At 35.4% G+C, this 26,528-nt stretch overlaps 2 protein-coding genes across 2 annotated transcripts; both read right to left on the bottom strand.

The window, feature by feature from the left end:
- Window positions 1-2,236: 2,236 nt before the first annotated feature.
- Window positions 2,237-15,043, bottom strand: LOC306852513 (cytochrome c oxidase subunit NDUFA4). Its single transcript, XM_079389414.1, has 4 exons — window positions 14,908-15,043; window positions 3,315-3,403; window positions 3,164-3,224; window positions 2,237-3,026 (listed from the first exon to the last, which is right to left on the bottom strand). Exons 1-4 carry the CDS (start codon window positions 14,947-14,949, stop codon window positions 2,970-2,972), a joined length of 249 nt encoding a protein of 82 aa, XP_079245540.1. The 5' UTR covers window positions 14,950-15,043; the 3' UTR covers window positions 2,237-2,969.
- Window positions 15,044-16,177: 1,134 nt separating this feature from the next.
- LOC306852383 (protein FAM117A-like) lies at window positions 16,178-25,409 on the bottom strand (the record flags this gene model as incomplete). The annotated part of the gene is made up of 6 exons (XM_079389141.1): window positions 16,178-16,358; window positions 16,470-16,584; window positions 19,274-19,424; window positions 19,553-19,681; window positions 24,186-24,325; window positions 25,253-25,409. The coding sequence occupies 6 exons, from the start codon at window positions 25,407-25,409 to the stop codon at window positions 16,178-16,180; spliced, it is 873 nt and encodes a 290-aa protein (XP_079245267.1).
- Window positions 25,410-26,528: the final 1,119 nt, after the last annotated feature.

Raw genomic sequence — 26,528 nt, 5'->3', positions numbered from 1 at the left:
GCATCACAGTGTGGTATGGCAACTGCACTGTTTCGGACCAGAAAGCCCTCCAGTGGGTGGTGAAAACTGCCCAATACACCACTGGTGTCGTGCTACCCTCCATCAAAGAGATTTACCACAAACGCTGCCTAAGGAGAGTGAGAAGTATCATCAAAGACTCCTCTCACCCCAGTCACAGACTGTTCACTCCTCTCCCATCTGGGAGACGTTATAGGAGTCTTCGCTGTCGCACCAGCAGACTCAGGAACAGTTTCTTTCCCTCAGCTGTCAGCCTACTGAACTGCAATCTCAGGCGCTGAACACTACATCCAAGATGGACCACCTAATGAAAAAAAAAAAAAAAAACTGCACTGTTCAATAACCTGTCTGCACTCCTCACTCACAATGTTCGTATTGTTTCCTCTGTTATTTTGCACATTTCTGATATTTTGCACATTACCTTGCACATTTCTACCTCCGGATGCCGTTAACGTCATTGGCCATATATAAACATATGATACTTACATACCTCACTTTATAATGCACCTTCTGTTTATACTTCCTTGCAACCTAAATTGTATGTACAGTCATTTGCACTGAGCTAGTCTCTCCACCTCCACCTCATAACTTGCACTATATGTCATAAAACTTAATGTATATACACATTTTTTATATTTATTTATATACTTTGTTATTTGCACTTCTGGTTAGATGCTAACTGCATTTCATTGGCTCTGTACTTGTACTCTGCACAGTGACAATAAAGTTGAATCTAATCTAATCTAATCTAATCTAATCTAATCTAATCTAATCTAATTTTATGTTAAACTGCTTTAAAATACTTTTTTCCCCCACATCAATCTACACTCCATACACCATATTGACAAAGCAAAAACAGAATTGTCACAACTTCATAGATTTATTAAAAATAAAAAACTCAAATAAGTATATTGCATAAGTATTCATACCCTTAACTAAATATTTAGCTGAAGTACCTTTACAGCCTCAAGTCTTTTTTGTTTGCTGAGACAAGCTTTGCTCATCAACATTTGGCAATTATCTGCCATTTGTCTCCTCACCTCTTCACCTCTCAAGCTCTTTCAGGTTGGATGGGGCAGACACACATTTTCAGGTTTCAGATAAGACCCTTATTCATCGTCTGGTATCGTTTAAAGCCCTTTGAAGCTGCACTGAAACTGTCATTTGGACCTTGAACCGTTTGGGTCCCAATGAAGTCCATTATATTGAGAAATGTTTTCATCAAAAACCTTAATTTATTTTCGACTGAAGAAAGAAAGACATGGACATCTTGGATGACATGGGGGTGAGTAAATTATCAGCAAAAGTTTTTTTAAAAGTGAACTAATCCTTTAAGGGTAACAGAGACTACATGCTTCTGTGACCCTTCAGTGAAGCTGATTTTTTTTTTCATTTTATTAAGATGTGTGCCTTACCAAATCATACCCATTCAATTGAATTTTCCACAGGTTACCTTCACTCAAAGTCTAGTAACTCCTACAAGCAATAAGAAAGCTCCTGAGCTAAATTCCAACTGTCCCAGATAAGTTTAAGTTTTTTTATTTGTAATAAATTTGCAAAGATGTTAAAAAAACTTTTATTTTTTACTTTACCATTATAGTGTATGGAGTTTAGATTGATGTGGAAAAAAGTAAATTTAAAGCAGTTTAACATAAGGCAGCAACATAAAACGTGAAAAACATGAAGGGGTATGAATACTTTCGCAAGGTACTGTACATAAACTAAATATACAACATTTGAAATGTTTCAATAATGGTTTTAATAATTAAAATCATAAATGTTTGTTAAAAAGTAGGTAGCTGTCAGTCTTGAGCAGTCCATAATGACATAATATAATTTCTCCAATTTTTGAGTATAATATTTAAATCCATTTTATATTATTAAAGTCTCCATTAAACTTCACAAGCTCCACTAAACCAGCGAATGTGCACTTGGTTCCAGAAGTATTTTAGGGGAAAACATGACAATTCTGTCATTAATTACTCACCCTCATGTCGTTCCAAACCCATAAGACCTTCATTCATCTTTGGAACACCTGTAAAAAATCTATACCTATAAACCTATAACATCTGAGAGCTCTCTGACCCTCTGTAGACAGCAATGCAACTGCAATGTTCCCAGGTCCAGAAACATAACAAGGACATCGGTAAAATTGTCCCTGTGACAGTCCATGTTTGGTTCAACCGTAATTTTACAAAGCTACAAGAATACATTTTGTGGGCAAAAAAACAGTAATAGCATAATTTATTCAACAATTCATTTCCCCGAGTTACCATCTTCCACCATTTTGGAGAGTACCCCAGAACGTAATCAACGTTGTTTACATTTAGCATGCGAGCCCTTTCTACTGAACGTAAACAACACCTAACCACCTAGACCCTAACCACTTCCTCCAGAATAACGAACAATCTCCTTTGTCTTTGCCACATTTATCTGCAGATGACATGATTCAGAACCGTATACTTAAAGTGTGCAGTATAAGTTGTGAAAAGAAAGGAAGTTAGCACAGTTCCCTAGAAGGCCCGATGTCACTTATCAGACTTATATGTAGCCTATACTTATTTAAATAAATTCCTAAAGTATTTTTTCCATAGGGGATTTTTAAAAGTCTTCCATAAAATCATCTAACTGGAAGCTTCACACACACAAATCACTTCTATTATTGCTGTCTGTTATGTTTATTTGGATAACAGTAAGATCAGCACAGATTATATTGATACAGGTTTGATGATGCAATTTCCCTTGATGTGTCAGTATTTGTATCTGTACAAAATATTGTTTCTGTCAAAAGATAGACATTCAGATCATACAGCTTGTGTATGTGCTCCCTTTCCGTTTCTTTAATAATTTAAAATGAGGGTTCGCATTCACAGATAAGATCTGGTATCTGATGACGTGTTAGACTTGAAAGTGCAGCGTTTAACACACCCAGTTGATTCACTGGGCTCTGCTCAGAAGTCAGGCCTGTCCTTCTTCAGTTTGGAGTAGTCCATGTTGACAGTGAAGAGCTGTGGGAAATAGGCTATGGCTTAAATTATATTATTACATATTATTGCACTAAAAAAAATTTACCAAATGGGACTTTTTGTAAGGTTATTATAGGACACAAGAATGGCCAAAAAGTCTACATGAATGTTGTTTTCACCTTGTACTGGTCATTTGGCCCCAGTTTATTCCAAGGCTCTGGGTTGTTCTTGCGATCCCATCTGTGCACAGATTTCAGTCAGTCATACTCTGAATTATATGGGAATCTAAAGATTTTTGCCTGCTGTTAATGTCATGAAAAGGGTACTCACGAGCAGTCAGGGTTTTTTAGCGCAAGGCGGCCCAGGTAAAGCATAGACATGGTCGCTCCACCACCGATGAAGATGAAGAGAGGAATCAACTTCAAAGAGAGACAGAATTATAAATAAATGGCTAAACAATGACAAAAAAGCTGAACAACCAATAACCTCCCTGTTATGCAGTACATAAAATAAAAGACTTAAATATAATTTATGGGTCAAATCTGTTATCATCATATTTGTTAATTCAGTTAAATAGTATTCAAAAAAATAATATAATCATGTCTACAAATATCAGCATTTAATTCTCTTCAAAAAAAAAGAAGCTTTTAATATCAAATTAAACTGTAAAAGACTGTCAAAAGTTTCATGATTTAGCTTTAGATATAGGCCTACATACATACACACATACATTAATGTTTTTTTTTGTTTGTTTGTTTTTTTAAAACAGTTTTTCCATGCACCTGTCAAGTTTGAGATTTTGGGCTTTTTGGTTTTTCATAAAGTGTTTTTTTTTTTCAGACTAGTGGAAAGAAAACATCCAAAAGACACTGTTAAGTGTTTCTTTTATAGCACTTTATCTATTTGTGTCAATAGATTTCAATTACAATACATATTTTTAAAGGCAATTTTCTCAAAATGAGTTTTCTCTCCTACACTGAGCCATAAATCTCTACTTCAGTAGCACTTACACAACACCAAACTTTACATCTTTATTCCTGTGTATCCTGAAGGTTAAAGAGGGATTCATATATAATTTGCTTGATTATATACTACATTTTAATCCCCCAAAATTATGAAAATGTAGAGTTTTCTGTCCGTTCTAAATAAAAATAAAATTCATTCTGTAAAAACGTTTGACACTAATACGTCAAAAAAGTTAAACAAGAATTTTGAAACTGACATCATCCAGTGTTTATATTGTTGTACTAAAATTTATGCAAATTAGCGCATATTTCACTAATTAATTACTTATTTGTATATCTAAACCAAACATTTTAAACTTGCAATACAAAAAATGTTTGCAATTATCAATGTAAGCAAGGCGATAACAATTAATTGCTTTAAACCTGCACTTTATCAAACCGGAAAAGGTATGTTTCCTTTAAAGCTGTCTATGTAGGCAGTTCACTAGGTTTTGAGATGATAACACTTTACGGTAAGGGTACACAAATTACCATGAATTCATGCATAAATTCATGCATTAATTATGCGTTACTTCCTGCATTAATATCTCATGAATTATCAGGAACTAACAAGAATTCAAAGTATTTCTATCATGACTTCATGGATGAACAACACATTAAGACATTAACTAAGATGGGTACATCACCAATTTATGATTTATTACGCATGATCATGATGTTTTCTTTGTTCACAAAAAAAAAAAAAGGCCTTTACTATCCACTGTGGATAAATCTATACTTTTGGTACATGAATCATCATGAATTCATGCTGAATGAGTGGATGCAGATCTACCATACCCTTCACAATAATATTATTTCATTATTTATTGTGTGTTTATTAATCAAGTTATTGATCAGTATTTAACCTCCTAGATTATTTGATGATTGACTTGGTTCCATACTGAAGTCTATTCTGTTCATAGGGTCACAGTGCCATGATTATGTCAGGGTGACCTCCCATCTACATGAGCAACAGTGATTGGGACAACTGTGACATTTATGTTTTCTGCTGTTTTATGATATTGTTTAATTGCTTACTGAGCAATTTAACTGGTATTTGCATAATATATATTAAATAATGCTGCGTTATTCTGTATTTTTACACTCTAAAAAGAGACAAGCATAGTGTGTGTGTGTAATGAACCATGCTGAATGCTGATAAGACTCTTGCCAGAGCTTGGCCACCTTGAACAGAAGATATGTGTTGTCTGTGTATGTGTGTGTCGGCATCTTTTCCTGAGTAAGTGGAGAAGTTTGTCATCGGATGCTTTTTGTTCGCATCTCTGACTCCTGGTCTTCATTCAACACCTGGTCCTCGGGTTTTAACTGTCAATTCCCTTACAATGCATAGAAACATAGCATTATTTTGTGCATGTAAAACTACTTACCTCATGCATGCATACAGGCTAGAACAGTATGTCAATTAATGTGAGAACTAGTGTTTTTAATTAATTATGAGTTTTCAAGCATGTTCACGTCATCCTCATATAGCCTGCAGTAAATGGACAGACCCCAACATTGGCCAATTACAGCACAGTTTGTAAATTCTGTTGACATCCAAATACAGTACTCATCATTAACTAAGCATTAGCTTCTCATGAATTCATCGTGTGTGGCCCCTCAACTAAAGTGGTGACTTGGTCCTTTTAAATATGGTTAAACGGTGTGTTATTAATGATGGCATAACTGTGAAATGATATGAATATGAATATGAACATGAAAGTTTAAGCTTTTGCACACAATGCACTGTGGACACAAAAAGACTTTGATCTCAACTTTCTGCTTTATTCTTGAACAGCAACCCAGTTCTTAACAGTTAAATCAACAGAAATGCACTGTAAAAAATAAAAAAGTTGAGTTAACTTAAAAAATTAAGGTAATTTGCTTCAAAGCAATTTTGAGTTTACTCAACTTCCGTAGTTAAAGTTATGCCAAATCATTGTAGAAAGTTGATTGAAACTGCTAGTTTAAGTTAGGTATACCTTCTTCAGTAAACACATCTAACTAGTCATCATGAGTTTGTTTAACACTTTAACCTTCAACCCCATTTGTGGCCTCGCAGGTGAAAATAACCTACCTGAATTAAAATGGTAACAGTTTGTGACAAAGTGTGCTTACACAAACAAATTAGGTATCTTTGGAAAGAAGAGACTCTGGGCTTTACTATCTATCATCCAGAGTTGATAATGCTCAAAAAGATAAAAAGTTATAGACACTGACGTGCCTTGAAAAATATTTTTCCACACTGAATGTTTTTTTATTTCATATACAAATACATGAAATAAGTCCTGGAGCAATCCAGAAAAGTAATGGATCGAAAGCCATGTGTCTCATCAGTTCATATTTCAAATTTGAAGAAGATACCATGAAAAATGAGATTCCTGCAATATTTTTTCTGAAACTATTTATAGTCCCCCCACCCCCCTGTTTGAGGAAAAATAACCACCAAATGGATTGCAGAATTATACAAGCTATTTTAGTCATTATACATGTTCCTGCATAGTTTTTCAATTATAAAATAATAGACAGATTTATTTGAGCACTAAAAAATACAAAAATAATTATTTGAGTAATAAAAAAGGAAAAAAAATAGAAAAAAATGCTTTGTATATAGTATGTATACTGAAGTATTCTTCGTTATTCGTTATTACAATGATAAATATCACTGCCAGACGTGAAGTGATATTGCCAGACATGGTCATAGAGTCAGTAAACACACGCTGATGTGCTTCCATTCAGATTATAATCAAACAGATGGGCCATATAATCAATAATAGCTGATCAATGAATCACAATGATAGCCGTCATAGAGTCGCTAATAAACACGCTGATGTGCGTCCATACAGATTATAATCATGCAGACACGGCCACATTCCCCACACAATACACACACACACATATAAAAAATGTAGAAGAAAAAAAAAACAGTTTTTTATGGATAAAGCAGATCGCTAAGTTACGCCCCGCTCAGATGACAGAAGCGTCATAGCCCGCGTCAGAGCTGGCAGGAGGGAGCGCCAAATTCAAATAATCTATATTCCGCTTTTCTGAGACTTTTTTTTCCGTAGACGGTCTCATTATGTTTGTAAGACCGTATTCTACAAAATCGTTTTGTTTTTTTACCACCAAGACGCTGTTTTTGAGCGTAATTTATTCCATAACGGACGCGAACAATAACTCTCTGAAGAAATGAAACGTAAACAAAGGAATATTCATCCTTATTACAACGTTATTGTTTCGCTGGACTAAAAGTGCTCGCTGGGATGTTTTTCTGTGGACCCTTACCTCTCTAACTAAACTGGGATTTCAGCAGTGGACGCGTTTGTGGCTCGTTATTACAATGATAAAGGTACGTACGGCTTTTTTACTCTGCGTGTTTGGATGTGTACTGCTTACACAAATGTAGCAAATTTGTGCCACTCATTCCTTATAAGCTTTCCATCGAAAAACAGCGATCTGTCGTCGATGCTTGAGGCTTAGACCCTCAGAATGATATAGAGTTTGACAAGATTAACTTTGTCCCGTTTCATTTATTCTATTAGAAAACAATGACACATGCAAACAAAGAGCGTTCAGTGCGAGGTCGCTCTGGTGCAGGCTAACAGGTTAAAGTTAAAAAGAAACGAGTAGGGAGAACTACATACCTGAAGCTCAGTAAACTCAAAAAAGCTTTGCAGCAAATTACCTTAATTTTTTTAAGTTGGTTCAACTTAATTTTCTTCTTTTAGTTTACAGCTGTAAATCTTGCATTCAAACTTCTTCCACAGATTCCTGTATGGCCTTCATTTTAAAAATCAAACACAGATTGCAAACCATACTGTAAACACAATAAAAGACAAATTTTTACAGAAAAATATTTGCCAATTCTGCCAAGTGACACATTTTCTGTCAGCATGCAATGCAAAAATTGGACTCAGATATAGTTCTACGCCACTCATAATAATAATTCAAAAAATATATATAAAATAAAATGAAAGGCAAAAAGAGAGGCGAAAATCTTAATTCTTTAAATGTTGTAATGCCTTTAAAGTGCTGGAGCAACAAAATTGTTCTCAAAGTGCCAGAATAACAATCTTAAAATGCTGCAGCAATAAACAAGACTTCAGAGTTTCAACATGCACTACGGCAATCAAGTATTACAACTGTTAAAAGGAAACTTGAAAGTCATAAAACCTTACACTAAAACTCAAAACTGTCTTTGGCATATGTTGTACTGTTATACAGCTACTGAACAAACAGGAACAAATCAGTACTTGCACCTTTGATTAGCCATGTGAACTGCAGCTACTTAAACTTTAACTATTTGTTTTTGAAGGACTGGACTCTTGCAGAGTACTGGGGGTCAAGGCCAATAAACACTTTCTGAATTGTTTCAAAGGTGTATTTTAGTTCTTTAGGATAGCTCATTTTGAGGGCATAAATCAAGCCAAATAGGAGAGCAACAGCTGTTGGGAGGTCTTGCACATTATCCAGCACAACTTGCTCCTCTAGAACTACAGACAGGCACCTTATATTTGGGTTTGAATGGATGGTGGCAACGTCATCTTCAACGACAGTTAAGACCCCCATCTTCATCCCTTTTGCGCAAGTGTCTTCTGGGTCTGTGTCCTGCAGTAAAAAGCAGCATAAAGACAGAATCAAAACCCATTTTTTAATTGATTGAATTCTGCTGGACCACAAAGAGCTTTTTATATTGTTTGAGATAGGTCACCCAAAAAAATCACACATGCCGTAATTTTCCATTGTGTTTGCTTGGATATAACACTTTAATTTGTGCTGTCAGACACATCACACAGAAGGATGCGACTAGGCTTATTCAATAAATACATTTTTGCCAACACTTTGTCTCCTCTATTCTACTCTTTCCCCTGCCGTTTGGCTTATAGAACAGTTAGCAGATTAGTTTCGGACACCAGACAAAAGCATATGCTGATAACAGACTGATAACACACACTTACCAGGCAAGACTTCAGGAAGTTTCCAGACTTTTCTCTCATAAACAAAAGGTAGACCTTTGAGAGCTGTAGCTTTCCTTTGAGCAAGCACATCAGAAGCCTGAAAGACACAGAAAAAGTTCTATGCATGTTATATTCAACCAAAAGCTTAGGGCTTACCTTTAACGGGCCACTATTATCCTCATTCACAGGTTACAAATTTTACAATATGTTTACATGATTTGACACCAAGTAATTACTTAAGTTGCTAAATAATTACTTGATCAAGTTGGTCTAGGAGGGTCTTCATTTCATCTCCATAAGCTCCAACACGTGATCGGTACAACATGATCATCTTTGATGCAAAGACGACAAAAAGCACTCTTCAGGTTGGATTGTGCAATTCTGTAAAACTCGGCACAGACCTTAAAACACACACACACACACACACACACACACACACACACAGTGAACAGTAAGAATTAAGACTACACAAGTTAATTATTCTTTAAATAAATAAATAAATAAATAATCTCAAATACATAAACTCACCTGATCTTCCAAAAACAATGCTGGCCATTGTTTTAAGAAATCAGCCACAAGAGGTTCTTCATCAACTATCTCCTTCCTACTCAGAGAGAATGTCAGTTCCATTTTGGAGTCAACAATTGTCATGTTGAAATGTTTCTTCCTTTCCTCCTGTAGTGTATCTTTTTCCTTCTGTAAGGAACGATCTGTCTGCCCTACTGGGTTGTCTGGGAGAAAGTTTATCTCGCATCTCTTTGCTTTCTTTAAACATCTAGAGTCATTGTTCACTCTTTTTTGGTTCACAGCGACTTCAGAGCAACCTGCCGTTCATAGTTTCTGACGGTGGTTCCCAACCTTATATTTGATGCTCATAGTCCAGCTGTGATAACCTGTTCCTGAGCCTGGGTCCTTCAGACATAGATACTTTAACATCAGTGCAGCAGACACAGACTCCAGCTCTTGTTTGTTTGGTTAAGCTTTGAATGAAAAAATTGCTTGAGCTATGCTATCCAGGATGTCCATTTTCATTTCTCTTGGTACTGTGAGCAGTGTTCCATCTTCTTTAAAATTCCCTTTCTCAAGCCGCAACTCAACATCATAAGAGAACTTGGGAATCAGGAGAGTGAGAATTTTCACGCTGTCTCACAGACACAAAGGGGAAACTCTGGTTTGAGCTATCAGATGGGGAGGACACACTGGCAGTGTCTAAAGAAGAAATGGAGGTCTCTGGTTCTGATTCTTCAGGTACTTTCTGGAGTATCTTCAGCACTGCTCTTTCTGGTGGAAGCTCTGTTATATTGATCAAGTTACAGATTTCATTTCCAATCCCAGGATCCTCAAACTGAATCAGAAAATCATCCTTGATTTCAAGCCTTTCTTGAAGAATTGTTTTCAAGTGTTCAACCGAAGTGAGATTTTCCAAAATATCCAGCCTCCTAATATTATCAGGGGCCAACACAACACGGAGCCGCATATTCTGTAAAACAAAATTCTGATTAAAAATAAATCAAGTACATTAAGTATATGGGAAAGCTTAATATGTGGTAACATGTAAAATGACTTAAAGGGGGTAGTTCAAAAATGAAAACTTTCATAATTTTCTAAGCCTTGCCAAGTCACGTCATTCCAAATCTGTTACTTTCTAATGCAGAAGAAACAAAATAAGATTTTTTTAGAATGAATATCACTGTCTGTCTTTTCAACACAACAGCAGTGTATACTGACTTGCTTAAAGGCTTAAAGGTTCCAAAGACATGTCATGGAAGGGATAGTTCACCAAAAATGAAAATTCTGTCATTATTTACTCACCCTCATGTCGTTCCAAACCCGTAAGACCTTTGGAACACAAATTAAGATTTTTTTTTTTATTAAATCCGAGAGCTCTCCGACCCTGCATAGACAGCAAGCGTCCTACCACGTTCAATGTCCAGAAAGGTACCAAGAACATTGACTAAATAGTCCATGTGACATCAGTGGCTCAACTGTAATTTTATGAAGCTACGAGAATACTTTGTATGCAAAAAATCTAAAATACCTTTATTCAAGATTTCTTCTCCTCCGCGTCACCCTTACTGCCATTTTGGAGAGTACCAACAAAAAGTATTGTGTTTTAAAGACGAACAAAGGTCTTAGTGACATCGGTAACATTTGACTGTGGATTCTGCATTGGATCTCCCGGCTCTTCCGACCCTGTCTTTCCAAATGATCAGTTCGCAATGTAACAGAAGAGCTAAAATCTTCAAAACCTTGAGATTTATGCTTCCGAGATACGTGGCTACTAAAAGTTGAAAGGACATTGGTTGTCAGCTCACAATCTTTAAAAGGACAATTGACTGTGTCATGCCTCCTCAAATTATTTCCGATATGGTTTAAAAACTGGGATGGCTGACAAACATCTTTGAAATCACATAACTCACATGAAAAATAAAAGTGGTCAGTAACTTCAACAGTGTGTTTGTGCGATCTTGTCAAGTGTTTTTAACGCACCTACAGTTTTAAAAGTGCAGACGCAGTCAGTATACAAACAAGGATGCTGCCAGGATCGCCCTTGATAGTGCCGAAGCCTGTAGTGTTTCAAGAGGACCTCTCTGCTACTGTGGGGAAATTTGCAAAGCTTACACTGCATTCCAAACCTATGACAATAAAAATAAAAACAGTTTGACATGTGCAGTGTTACATTCCAACTAAATTGACATTAATTGTTTAAAACACAACAAATATTACATACAAAAAAAGGAGAATATTAGATTAATCACATTCAATGCAAAATAATAATGGCAAATTACATTTAACTAAATGGTGCTAAGAAGAGCTATGCTTTAAAAAAAAAAAAATATATATATATATATATATATATAAAAAAAAAACCCTAAGCTCCGGAAATACTAGACATTTGCTGATAATTCAACATTATATATTTTTTTGGTGTTTTAGACTGGATGTAATGTAAAGCACGTTATGTTGTACATCTAAGATCAGAAACAACCACACGGTTAACAAGGTTAAGAATAACTTAAATGTAAAATGCTGTTTTCCCCCTCTATTTAACACTACTAACCTACAACAGTGACGACTTTCCTTGCTTGTGTAACGTTATTCACTCAGGAAGATTAATCTGAGCGTGGCTGGATGAACAATAATCATGTTTTTTGCATTAATTTTAGCCAAAACTGATTTGCAGAAATCAAAACGCGGTGAAATGGAACTGACAGCTGGCAGAGGATTCTGTTTGGTCTTCCTCTAACGCAAATCAAGCAAAGATGTATATATATATATATATATATATATATATATATATATATATATATATATATATATATATATATATATAAAATTCTCTATTCAGCATGTGTAATTCGCATTAGGCGTATGACTGTGTTCAGTACGGTTATGGCCTTCAAATGAAGATCGCTAAATAGCTGTCTGAGCTTGTTGGAAAATATAATTACATTCCTTAGAATAGTCTTTCCAAAACACAACGTTACATTTTACGTTAAGCATTTGTGTAATTTATCCAAGTTATTTTCGATAAGAAAGCTTACCTGAAGCAGAGCACATCCAGCCTCTTCTAAAATGCAGTTGATGAGGGGAAACCCCGCGGAAACGGACTGCGCATGCGCAATGACCGGAAGTAAACGCTCCAATGAAGAAATCAAAATCTTACGTTTGCCCAACTTAATTGTTTATTTTCATTAGACAAATAGTAGTAAACATGCAGTTAATTCTTTTTTATAAGTAAACTCAACACTGTGCTCAAAAAGTTGTCCACCTAACTTATAATTTTAAACTGAGTTAACAATTTGCAAGTTGGATTTTTTACAGTGTGCCTGGGAAGAGCTGAGAAGGAATTCAGTATATATACCATGAACTTTTAGTGCCTTTATCTGAAAACACTTAACAAAACCATAAAGCTGTTAAAGGATTTACAAAAATAAAAAAAGATGAAAAAAGATTTCACAAACAGCTTGGTGTTTTATAAAAGGTAAGGAGCCACCTTTTAATGTAGCAAGATACTAATGTGGACTCCTCATGAAATATTTAATGCTGACCTAAAATAAAATAAAATAAACAAATAAATGGCACAAACACATGGCATACAGAACATATACAAACTTGCTTAGTTCTTGTAAATATCCAGTAAGGATCCATCATCTTTTTTCTTTAAGATATCTGAAGCTGTGTACTGTATTTGGATGTCAACAGAATTTACAAACTGTGCTGTAATTGGCCAATGTTGGGGTCTGTCCATTTACTGCAGGCTATATGAGGATGACGTGAACATGCTTGAAAACTCATAATTAATTAAAAACATTAGTTCTCACATTAATTGACATACTGTTCTAGCCTGTATGCATGCATGAGGTAAGTAGTTTTACATGCACAAAATAATGCTATGTTTCTATGCATTGTAAGGGAATTGACAGTTAAAACCCGAGGACCAGGTGTTGAATGAAGACCAGGAGTCAGAGATGCAAACAAAAAGCATCCGATGACAAACTTCTCCACTTACTCAGGAAAAGATGCCGACACACACATACACAGACAACACATATCTTCTGTTCAAGGTGGCCAAGCTCTGGCAAGAGTCTTATCAGCATTCAGCATGGTTCATTACACACACACACTATGCTTGTCTCTTTTTAGAGTGTAAAAATACAGAATAACGCAGCATTATTTAATATATATTATGCAAATACCAGTTAAATTGCTCCGTAAGCAATTAAACAATATCATAAAACAGCAGAAAACATAAATGTCACAGTTGTCCCAATCACTGTTGCTCATGTAGATGGGAGGTCACCCTGACATAATCATGGCACTGTGACCCTATGAACAGAATAGACTTCAGTATGGAACCAAGTCAATCATCAAATAATCTAGGAGGTTAAATACTGATCAATAACTTGATTAATAAACACACAATAAATAATTAAATAATATTATTGTGAAGGGTATGGTAGATCTGCATCCACTCATTCAGCATGAATTCATGATGAATCATGTACCAAAAATATAGATTTATCCACAGTGGATAGTAAAGGCCTTTTTTTTTTTTTTTGTGAACAAAGAAAACATCATGATAATATAATAATAAATCATAAATTGGTGATGTACCCATCTTAGTTAATGTCTTAATGTGTTGTTCATCCATGAAGTCATGATAGAAATACTTTGAATTCTTGTTAGTTCCTGATAATTCATGAGATATTAATGCACGAAGTAACGCATAATTAATGCATGAATTTATGCATGAATTCATGGTCATTTGTGTACCCTTACCGTAAAGTGTTACAGAGACATCGCCATGCTTCTCTGAGGGAATTAACAGCGGTTTTTATGTTGATTCCGATCATATACAAGCGGAAAGCTAATTTCTTTGATATTTAGAGGATGCAAATCACTACTGCAGCTGCGTATTAGATAATGTACAAAATATGCATGATGAAATTTGTCCGATTAACCACGGCTTTTTCAAAATACATAAATGTCATACCTATGAATATGTTCTATACTATTTTAGACTTAAGTCTTGTAAATCTCGATAGAAAGCTGTTAAGGAAAATGACTTAAAAGCGGCACAAATGATTTCACCTCAATGTCCTTGACAGCTGCTGAACAGACACTGTTGTTATATATAGTATATATGGGGAAATCACCTGTGCATAGACTGAAAACCATTTGATCAATGCCAACATCCTCACCATATCACAGAATGACCAAAATATCTCATTGTGAATGAAATAACATGAAATCCATGTTTACTCCCCACTGCAGCCATTCTGTTTGCCTTTTCAATCAAACATATTTGTATTAAATATATACCCCTCAAGCAGCGGATGAGGGTGCATTTACGACACAGTCAACGCCTGAAACGATTCTGAGGCATAATTTGAGAATGAATGAATCATCATTATTAACAGACAGAAGCATCAGCAGTAAGAGAGCTGAAATACTTACAGCCGGGTGGCTTTTCACTTGTTTCAGTAGGGTACTCAGCATGTCAAACTCCTGAAATATATAGAGCAGGATTAAAGAGAGATCTGATGGTGTTCGCACGCTCTGCGGTGTGTTTCTGGAGCGGAGTGTAAAGGGATGCGCTGGGGGAGGACTGTTCCGGCGACAGAGGGCATCCGCGGGTAACATTCCATAAAATTCGTCCTTGTAACATTCCATAAAAGACAGAACAGACATTCAGTCATGCTTAATTCTACTTTATTGGTGTCAAAACATACTACAGCCATGGAATAATTTAAGTGATCTATAGAAAGAAAAGAATAAACAATATGTATAATCAATGTGCATGTAGTTTCCCCAAGTACTTTCCAACAGGAAGGCATGTAGTCCAAACTAACTCATCTGAACAAAGCATTTCAACCAAGGCTTAAAATAACAAACATCATGTGCGCAATGAACGTATTGAATAAAGAAATAAAGTCAGATAATGTCACCATTTACATTCTATAGCTTATCTTTAGCAACAAAAATAATAATAATGTGCAAACAGTACAGACTTGCTAACTAATCTTACATTCATGTACAGATTAATCTATACAAATATAAAAAGATTCATTTGTTCAAGGTATACAATGTAAATATTAATTAGACCAAAAAAAAAAAAACCTCTACTTTTGAAAAAAATGAAAAGGATGAATGTAAATGAAGCATGACTGTGACATTCACCTCAAAGAACATGAATATACAGTACCTACTGAAATGGTCTGTGACTGTAATAATCCACCCACATACTTTCTTCAATAAAATGTTCAATAATCAAAACAAAATATAACTAAAGTACATATTAAAAATTAATACATTTTTAATTTATTTTGAAGTAGGTGGTAAAATGCAGATTTAAAATACAATCATTGCCTTAATAGTACCATTCAATTTGTAATATATATATATATATATATATATATATATATATATATATATATATATATATATATATATATATATAACTGCCCTATTCAACATTCACTGTCTATAATGACAGACTTTTCCTTATAAAACTGCCCAAATTATTAAACCATACACCTATCAAGTCAGCCATTCCAACTGGATATTTTCAGCTCTTTCACTGAGCCACAAAGAAATATTGTATTCTCTTATTACAATTAGCAAAATTCAACATTAAACACCACAGAACTGATTGTTTGTAAAGTCACTTTCTATCTCTCTCACACAGATGCGGATTACACCGTTTTTTAATTTTCTTACTAATTTATCACTGTCCCACCCAGCAGGACCCTGGAGAAACTGAGAGGCTGCAGATCAGGAAGTCCGCTGGAGGTAGGAGGGGCTTCGGGAGATTGACAGGGCAGAAGGCTGAGCCTGTGTGTGTGGTGAAGTTCACTTTGTTGGGGTCAGGGCAGGAGGACTCGTGCACTTGAGCCGAACATGGAATGCTGAATTAGAAGATTGGGAGGGGGGGGGGATTTTTGATTTCTATTAGTGAGTTAACCACTAACTTGAGAATAGTGTTATAAAATGTACATAACCACATAACACTTGCTTACATGTTCTCTTCACACACTCGGATTCTTTCACAACCCTCTGGTGGATGTCTCTGAAAGCAGTAGCTGTTATTAGGCCGTGGTGACGAGGACAGCATCACAATACACGAGTTGACCTCTTCAACTGATGACAGAGCAGTATCACAGTCAGTTCAAATTAAAGATACATAGGAAGGTGACCACATTTATGAATGTATACCAGTTCAGTATTCAAAATATACTGTACTTGAAATCTCACTTGTTATTATCAATTAATTAAAAAGGGGGACAATACATGTTTTTTTTTAATGGTTGTGGGTTTCATATAGATGAATAATTATATTTTGAGGGTGAAGAATCACACTTGGTAAAATAGTTGCAAATAGATAAAAACAGATAAAAAAAGTGTAATAAAATTAAAAACAAAACAGTGCAAAATATCAGAACATACGATAAATAAAAGTGTATATAATTTATTTTATAAACATTTTCTAATTGTATTTAATATGTCTACAAACTGTGAAAATACTGTACATGATAATTACACCTTTTTAACTTTTCCAATGTTGTTTGCGCTTTTTAAAAATGGATTTTACCTTCCCTAATTAGGATTATTATTTTGCAGTTTAAGATAATTTTGAGCACAAAGTATTTTCTTTCTGCAAACTGAATTGTTGCTAGTGTAATGGACCCCATTCATATATCTGAGATTCTCAGTATAGCATTATAAATGTAACATTTTTCGAAAACAAAATCTATTGGTAGATGTACAAATGTTAATAATGGTGGAAATGCCTCACAGTATGCGAAAATGGTCCTTTTCTGTGGGTTTTATTTTTTATTATTCATATCCGGGTGTATTTTCACCTATGTGATATAGTTAAAGGGATAGTTCACCCAAAAATTAACATTTTGTCATCATTTACTCACCCTTAAGTTGTTCAAACACCTGCAAGTTTCTGAGTTTCTTTCTTCTGTTGAACACAAAAGAAGATATTCTGAAGAATGTTGGTAACCGTAAACAGTGGCTAGTAGCCATTGACTTCCATAGTATGAGAAAAAAAAAAAAAAACAAAAACAAAAAAATTAAGTCAGTGGCTTGGTTACCCACATTCTTCAAAATATCTAAGTAAGGCAAGTAGTGTTTGGGTGAACCGTCCCTTTAAGATTACGGTGTTGTGAGAGCGGAATGTTTGGGAACATTTTAAAATTGTACGCAAAACAATTACACATTCTGTTCAAGCCCTGTTATATACATACATACACACATACATACACACATATACGGAAGTTCTAAGCGGCCATGCATTATTATAATTTTTCTGTCTTGTTTTGTCGTTATCACGACTTAATTTCTCGTGATCTCGACATAACGAAAGTTGTTGATCTCAACCTAAAAACCGTTTTCTCACGACGTAATTGTAGCTATCGTGAGAAAATCAGGGTCGCTATATTGTCTTCGACGATAAAGTTGCAGACCCGACAGCCTCCTTCTCAAGTGTCGAACACTTGTGTGTAAAGCCGGGCTCACACTGTGCGATTTTTAATAGTCTTTTGCGATTGTTGCTTGTCACACTGTACGAACATGATCCCCATGTCAGACTGTAGGATCTCAGTTGTCTTAATGTCAGACTGACTGTACGACAGCCAAGACGCGATAAAAACGGACGTACTCAAGAAGACTTGTCCGGAGTTTTACGTCATCAATACGTGACCCGCGTTCTCTCGCTATAATGGTAGCTAGCAAACAACAGCAACGTGCAGCGTTAGTTTTATTAATTACATGCCTTGATGTTAAAAAAAAACAAAAAAGACGACGTGTGGAGCAAGTCATGGCTGGGCAAAAGAGGACTTTATGGACTTCCAGTTCTACAGAGCGAACTTGAGGTAATTTTGTTATTCGAGTTTAAACATCCTGCCCCTTAATAAATAAACTTTAAGTAAACTTTACTTTGTACATATATTGTTTTTACAAATAATGAATGGTTTGAAGTTGTCGCGCTAATTGCGTCATCAAGTTCAGTGCTCCTATTGGTTCTTGGTTTGACGGTCGTCGTAGGAGATGTCACACTGCAGGAAAGTGTCTGAAATCTTCTGACACTGCCAGAATTTAATCGGAGGAAAAAAATTGATCGCAACGGCCATTAATCGGCTGTCGGTAAACATGTCAAACCAGCGATCTAGACAACCGATTTTAGCCTAGGATTATAGGAATCTTTTAGGATTTTCAAAATTTGTCTCAGACGACCAAATCGTGGCCAAAATCGCACAGTGTGAGCCGGGCTTAAGTCGTCAATCACTGACAGACACAGAGCTATTTCAGTTTGAGTGAGTCCCTGATCAAAGTAAAAGCGAATACGATCATCCATGATGCTGCTTCTATAGCATTTCTCACAAAAATTAAGTCGTGATAACGACAAAACAACTTTCGTTATGTCGAGATCACGAGAAAATTAAGTCGTGATAACGACAAAACAAGACAGAAAAAGTATAATAATGCATGGCCGCTTACACACACACACACACAGACAGTAAAACAATATTACAAGAATTTAATCAGTGTAGAATGCAGCCCTCTGTTGGTGAAAATAATCACTACACGATTGCTCTGATAACCAGCAGGGTATGCTGGTCAGGAGCTTTTGCAGGGTATTTAAAGGGCGTTTTGAAAGTGCTGAAAAAACGGTACATTTCCGGGCACAGGGCACCAAACACCAAACTGTTTCCAGAAAACATGGACATCTGGTCACCCTAATATATAGTTAAGTTTTTGACAAAATTAATATGGTGGTGAAGTATAAGCTAGAGTTTCAAAATAAGAGACCTACCAGTTTCGAGATCTAGAGGACGTTGTGGAGAGCAAGATCTGGATGAGGAAGAAGACGAGTTAGAAGATACACAGGAAGACCCAATCTGAAATCCACTCTTGGAGCTCAGGTGAGGAATAGGAGCCCTGTGGCCATCAGGAACCTCATATAGCTTTAAAAAAAAAAAAAAAAACAGTTACAAGAACGTTTCCAGTCATGCAATATGCAACTTTGCATGACACCAGCCTTCGCAATCAGTTATAATGGTCAAAAGTGTTAAACAAAAAAAGGTAGACATACTCTACAGTGGTGAACTGATGAATGATGTGTGAAGACTTTCTCCAGCTCCTGATCTAGTCTCTCTTCACTTTGACGCAGACGTGACGGCAGTCGAGTCAATGACGCAGATGGGATTAATACAGCAGGGGACTGAGGAGAGAAGAAACACAACACATATTGGTATCAGTATTATTACAATGGCTTCTTATTCTCATCAATATTTGCTATCCTCCGATACTCACTGATTTTTTTTTTTTTTACTTTAAAAGGTCCTCCAACCCAATGTTTTTTTTTTTTTTTTTAATTTTTAACAAAAACTGAGTGTATTTAAATATTTAATTCATTAACAATGATTCAATTGTGATGAGAGAAAAAATGCATACTAATAATTTTTTAAATACTAGTGTTTTGCTGAGCCCCCTATAGTGGGCCCCGGCTCCCGGGTTGAGAGCCAACGCTCTAACGCTAAACATAACCATCCAAGAAACATTTTGGTATTTTCACAAATATATCTATACGTGTTCATCATTTTTTGTATGTTTTTTAGTGGTTTTGATTGCAAGGGCATATAGGATTTTAAGTTTCCTATGTTTCCTACCTATAATCAGGACTTGACATTAACACCCGCCAAATGCGGGTGGATTTCAACAGTGGCCGGTAATATGGTCACTCCCACTAGCCACTTTGGCGGGTTGAATTTTATATAGCCTAACAGAGATCAACATTAATGCTTCTATGGGACAAGTGGATTTTTTGAAGGGGCAAGTGAAAGAATTTTACTTGTCCGGCCGGACAACTAATGTGATTAAAACATCTAATTAGGGATGCACCAAAATTTGGGTGAGAATGCTTCTAATTTTATTACATTCAGTGTAAATGGCAATTGATAATGGATATTCAACAATAACAAGGTCAGACCAGTTGAGGCTCAAGCAGCCTGTCTGTATGTGAAATGACATATATTGTTAATATATATTTTAGTACAATATTATGTCGACTGTTGATATTTTTGCTTGATTTGGTTAACAAAAAATAGTTCCAAATATCACAGCAGAATAGTCGCAAATTTCTCAGCAAAACAGCAGTGTTTCGTTACTGAATGCTTTGTGATTTTGAATTACTCATGAGTCAAAGACTCAGTGGTCCATTCATAAAGACAGGCACTTGCTTCATTCTTAATTGAATCAGACGTCTGAATGAATTGTGTACATGCTGCCACCTACTGGCGGTTTACTTTCATATTTAAAAGTAGCTTATCTTTGCATTTTTTTTTTTTCAACATTTCATATTTGTATATTTAAAAATAAAAAATGATTTAAAACACCAAGCTCATAACATTTATGCGGTTATATCTTTGCAGTGTAAATGCATTCATGCAACATTTCTACTTCATTAAACTGCCACTTCCGCTGCTTCTGTTTCTTCTGCAGTGGAAAGATAGGCTTTGTTAATACTGATTTCATTTGATTGGTAACCGCCCTATATTGACTTATTATATTAGATGAAATTATTCATAAAATGTAAGAATTTGATATGAAAGATGACGTATGCATTTAATACAGTTAGGGAAAAACGCCCTTTAAGATAACATGGAAATCAATTTAAATAAATATTAGTATGTAGTAACTTTAGTCATATAAAACGTAATTTCCCAAAAACAAAATTGTAGCCAGTGAAAATGCTGAGTGGCTAGTAAATTTGGAAAAACACTTGCCACAGTGGCTGGTGAGCAAAAAAAAGTTAATGTCAAGCCCTGCCTAATAATGTAAGTGAACCACAAACAAACATTTTAAAAGCATGCAATACATTTAAAATGAGCACATCTCATACATTACACTTCATTTCATGCTAAAACGTTAAGACAATGTTAGCATGAGACAAAAACAAAAACACGTTTTTTTTTATTTTCAATTCTTGCTGCATGGTCCGATTAAATTATCTCCCAAGCCAGGTTTAAGTTTGTGTATTTAACAAAATTACACCGAAAGGAAGAGCTTTATCAACATACTGTATAAAACAGCCTATCACAGTTTGCTTTTTGTGCATTAAATTTAGAGGCACACAAAACTGAAACTGACACAATCACGAAACTGAACCAGTGTGCAACAAAATGGCATTACAGCCTCAAACAAAACTCTTGAATAGATATATATCTCAAAGTCTATATGGTATGAACCTTGAAAATTCTCCAGTGTGTACCTGAGTGGGTCCAGTCTATACTGTTGAATTATAAATGCGCTGGATATGAATAAAGGATGTTACAAAAACTGGTAAATATAGCCACAAAGGGATATTTATCATACATTTCATGGACAGCGAGAACTGCAGTATGCTGCGTTCTTATACACATCTGATAAAAGTGCTGCGTGTGTGATGTTACAGATTGTTGGTCTAGAATTTGGTGCAACAGTATGTTGTAATACATAAAAACTAACAAAAACAACAGGCATAGCAAAATACCATTACATCTACCTAAAACTAAACTGAAATTAAAAACCATAATACACAATGAAACAAGATCAAGAAACCGTAATAAAACTGTGAAACTGTAATAACCGTAGGAAGTGTTTGCAGCTGGCCAGCATGTGTTTAAAGCAGAAGAGTTTTTGATACAAGCACTCTTCCTGTTACTTTTTGCAATCCTCCACACTTCCTCTAACATTTGTGTACATGTGTCAGAATATGGCACTTTAGTGCACTTGAATGCTTCACCCGCAGACCACCGAACTCATTTGAATTTTATGAGCGTCTAGAAGCTTTTGGTGCAACCAAGAATGTGCTTCCCTAGTATGTATGTATGCATGTATATATATATATATATATATATATATATATATATATTCTAATTTTACAATAATATGTTGCAACATTTCTCCCCCAAATGATTGTTGTATAGATAAGAATATTCATAAGGCCTTGATGAGTGTATCTGCCACCTGAATAGTATCTGCTAAATCAAATTGACGATAATCGCTAGAAATCAAGTGTCCCCAACTGAGCAAGCCAGAGGCGACAGTGGCAAGGAACCAAAACTCCCTCTTTGACAGAATGGAGGAAAAAAACCTTGGGAGAAACCAGGCTCAGTCGGGGGGCCAGTTCTCCTCTGGCCAGGATATTTTGGTTTATTTATCGTTTAATTATTGATTATTTACTCACCTTCAAGTAGTTTCAAACCTGTGTGAATTTCTTTGTTCTGCCAAACACAAAGGAAGATCTATTGAAGAATTTGTAACCAGGCTGTTTTGGGGCACCTTTGTATGGAAGCTCGTTTCCGCCACTGAATAAAAAAAAAAAAAAAAAAAAAAAAAAAAGTTATTGCGACTTCTCACAATTCTGACTTTTTTTTTTTATTTTTATTTTATTTTTTTTCACAGAATTGTGAGATATAAACTCGCAATTCTGACTTTTTTCATGCAATTCAGATTTTTTTTCTCAGAATTGTGAGATATAAACTCGCAATTGCAAATTATAAAGTCCAATTTTGAAGGATAAAAAAAAAAAAAAAGTTTATATCATGCAATTCTGAGAAAAAAAGTCAGAAAAGTCGCAATTACCTTTTTTATTTTTTATTCAGTGGCGGAAACGGGCTTCCATAGCATTTACTTCCATAATAGGAAAAAAAATTACTATGGAAGTCAATGGTGCCCCAGAACTGCTCTGTTTCCCACATTCTTCAGAACATCTTCCTTTGTGTTCAGCAGAACAAAGTCATTCATACAGGTTTTGGAACTACATGAGGGTGAGTAAATGGGTGAACTATCCCTTTAAATCTTACATAACTCACAGTACATGCAACCACACATGAACTATAGTTTCATGTAATTTTCAGTTTTATTTATTGTGCAATGAGACTTACAGATGAATCTGCACACACGTCACTTCCATCCTGGAGACATTCTGAATTTCCCCATGATGCCGAACATTTGTGATAGCCAACATCCGTTGTTTCAGCTCCAGCTAACCATGTGTGTGGTGTCTTTTAGAAAAATATCAACATTATAAAATCACATACAACTACATTTTAAGACTCTTGTTCAGAACATATTGTCATCTGTTCCTCGTGAATTTGGAATATTGCACTATATATGGACTACTTTCATGGTGCATTTTTATCTTGTTTTTAAAGTCAGCATGAAATTAAAATTCATCCCATTTGGTTACATCCTTGTTTTACTCAAAAGGTTGACAATTTTTTAGTGAAAATGTTTCAGTTAGACATTTTGCTATTAACCAGCTACACTTGCAAATAACATTTTTAGAGAGACTAAAATATAAGGCAATTTCACAAGTAAATGGGTCAAACAGTCTTAAGTCGATGATATGAAAGAAAGAGTGAAATTTTGGCCTAGGTAATGAGGAACAGAAAACAGATGATATTTAAAAAATGAGAAAAGCTGATGCACCCACTTCCCTTCACATCTGAGCTGAAGGTTAAATTCATTAGGATTGCAGTAAATCATAGGATGTGATGTAACCTAGTTTGAGCAAACCATGGTACAATGATGGTGTCAGAGAGTACCACAGACTTTTGGTATACATACCATGGAACTGCATGGCCCCGTTTACACTGATATTAACATCTGTCCTGGGTGAGTCAGCTGAACTCATCTGCCAATATGGGCTAGAATTTATTATGGATCTTGCATCCTTTCACCTGTGTGGATTTGTCTTCCCTGCCGTGTCTGCCATCCTCTTTGGGCCATTGGCCTTGCAAGTACGGCCACACAATCGCATCCAGAGATACTGTGTGCTGGATCGGAGTCTGCAAACACCACTCTGCTTTGGTCCTTTCACCTGAGGAAACAAGAAAGCTTGAAAACACCTGAAATCAAAGTGATTACAGGAAAAACAGAGACAACATTTTTAATAAATGTGTGTAGTGCAAAAATGGCAAAATTTATAAAATACATTTCAATATCATCTTTTGTTTTAAACTTTTCTATTCACTGGTCTAGATCATAAAATGCTTTATTATTTACTATAATAGTATTTATATGAATTAGATAATATGAATAGCAATTTGAGCTGTAAAGATTAGCATTATTTACAGAATGTCTTAGTATTTAGATTGTCCGATATGAACAAAACCAGATGATCATGTTTTCTAGCATGACTTGGGATGTGCTTCAAAGAACATTTTGTGTTTCAATGGATGCAAGAAAATGTGACCTTTAGTACAAAGGAGTTCGCATGATCAGTGTCACAAATTCTATTATTTGATTACTGACATATCTGAAATATTTCTACTTCATTCTTCTCCGTATGTCATAAACATTCTTGGTTCCATGAATAATTTTGTATTAAAACAGCATCTTTATTTCCTGCTTTGGAATCCCAGATTTTTAATGTAGTCCCCACGGTATATGGGATACACAGCATGATACAGTCAATGTAACCATTCATCTTACAAGTATAACTTAATCATAAGTAAATATACAGCCACTGTTTATAATTAAAATATTAATGATGATGATGAAGGTGATGATGAAGGGGTGCTGCTTGCTATGCACCAATAAAGTTTGGAAGAAAACTGAATATATATTAAATGCACATAAATTTTAAGGTTAATGGAATAATGTATGTGTTTAGAGCGTTATAGCACATGAAGAAACAAATTAAAGTACCAATGCAGTTGCAAACATAACATTTCCTGTTGATTTTCAAGAAAGATATCCAGTGGCCCAGATTACGATAGTTACTGATGTGTATAATATACTTCACCTGGAGTGATATTTGTGACGGAAGCTGGTTTGTGCAGCGTGAAGGGACCAGTAGCTTTGAGAGGCTGGAGACCTGATCCGCTCCTGGACGTCTTCATCTCTCCACAAACACCGACTCTGGCGTCGCGAGCAGTTTTTGTCCTTTTCCAACTATCCATTTCCAGCTATCTATCCATTCTAAATGTTTCTTAACTAGAAGAGTTACTTATTTAATCTCATTCAAGTAAACGATTATAAAAGTTAAGAGAGGTACTTGCTGCTCAACACTGAATAACACTACCTCTCAAAACGCTCTGTGTTGGATCTTTCATTCATTTTAGGAAGTGGGCGGATATATTTAGAATTCGCCTTTGATTGGCTAAAAGAAATAGCTGTGTTAAGGTAATTGGGTAATAAGACATCAATCCAGAAATAACGTAAACATTTTTGGTTTCATTCAAAGAATTAAATGAACTGCTCATTTGCACACACACACACACACACACACACACACAATTCTCATGAAATTTTAGTTTTAAATGAATCTATGTATTGTAAGTGTACTCCCATTGACAAATTAGCAAAAGTTGAAATAATGCTATTGAGACTTGAATGTGTACAAGTGTAATAGATGCTATAGTTAAGCTATCATTGGCATTCCCGGCCCCTCTCCCTTGTCAGGCCCTTGGAATCATCCTTACCTCCCGTTACGGTGCTCCTGGATACAATAAATAAAGAATCTTGGGTTAATTAATACTTAACTGCAAGTAAAGCAACATATTTGACATTTCATATAGATGTGGTACTGTATTTCATATCTATGTACAGCATAGATGTGGTATTTCTTCCACGGGTGTAACAGTCACGTCCCTGTGGGTGTCTTCAGCATGTATTGTTGGAGATAAACTTCCATCAGTTGTAGTTTGCGTAGGGTGGAGTTTGGGTGAGATAACACCTTCTAAATTTGTAAATTAATTGTTATCTTAAGTAATTTCAGCAGAAGAGCTGTTTTGTGGCCAGTGTTCTGACACTTGTATTTGTCAGTTGTTTGAAAAGTACACTTGTATTGATATTTTGTTATGGTTTATAAATACTTTGTACATATTGCTTTTTTCATGGTTTGGGGTTGCAGAGTTCTAGGAATAGAAATATTGAGAGACATTTCGACCATTCAAAAAATGTTTTTGAAACTTTGATCTACTCCTTTTTTTGGAGTATTTCATTTTGAGTTTCACTTGAGGAAAATATCCTTCCTTTGACCCCATCCATATCCGACAGGAAGGGCTTTTCTTTTGCAA

Source organism: Barbus barbus (genome assembly GCF_936440315.1).
Source record: "Barbus barbus genome assembly, chromosome: 32".
Taxonomy (NCBI): Eukaryota; Metazoa; Chordata; class Actinopteri; order Cypriniformes; family Cyprinidae; genus Barbus; species Barbus barbus.
This window is presented reverse-complemented; position numbering and strand designations above follow the sequence as displayed.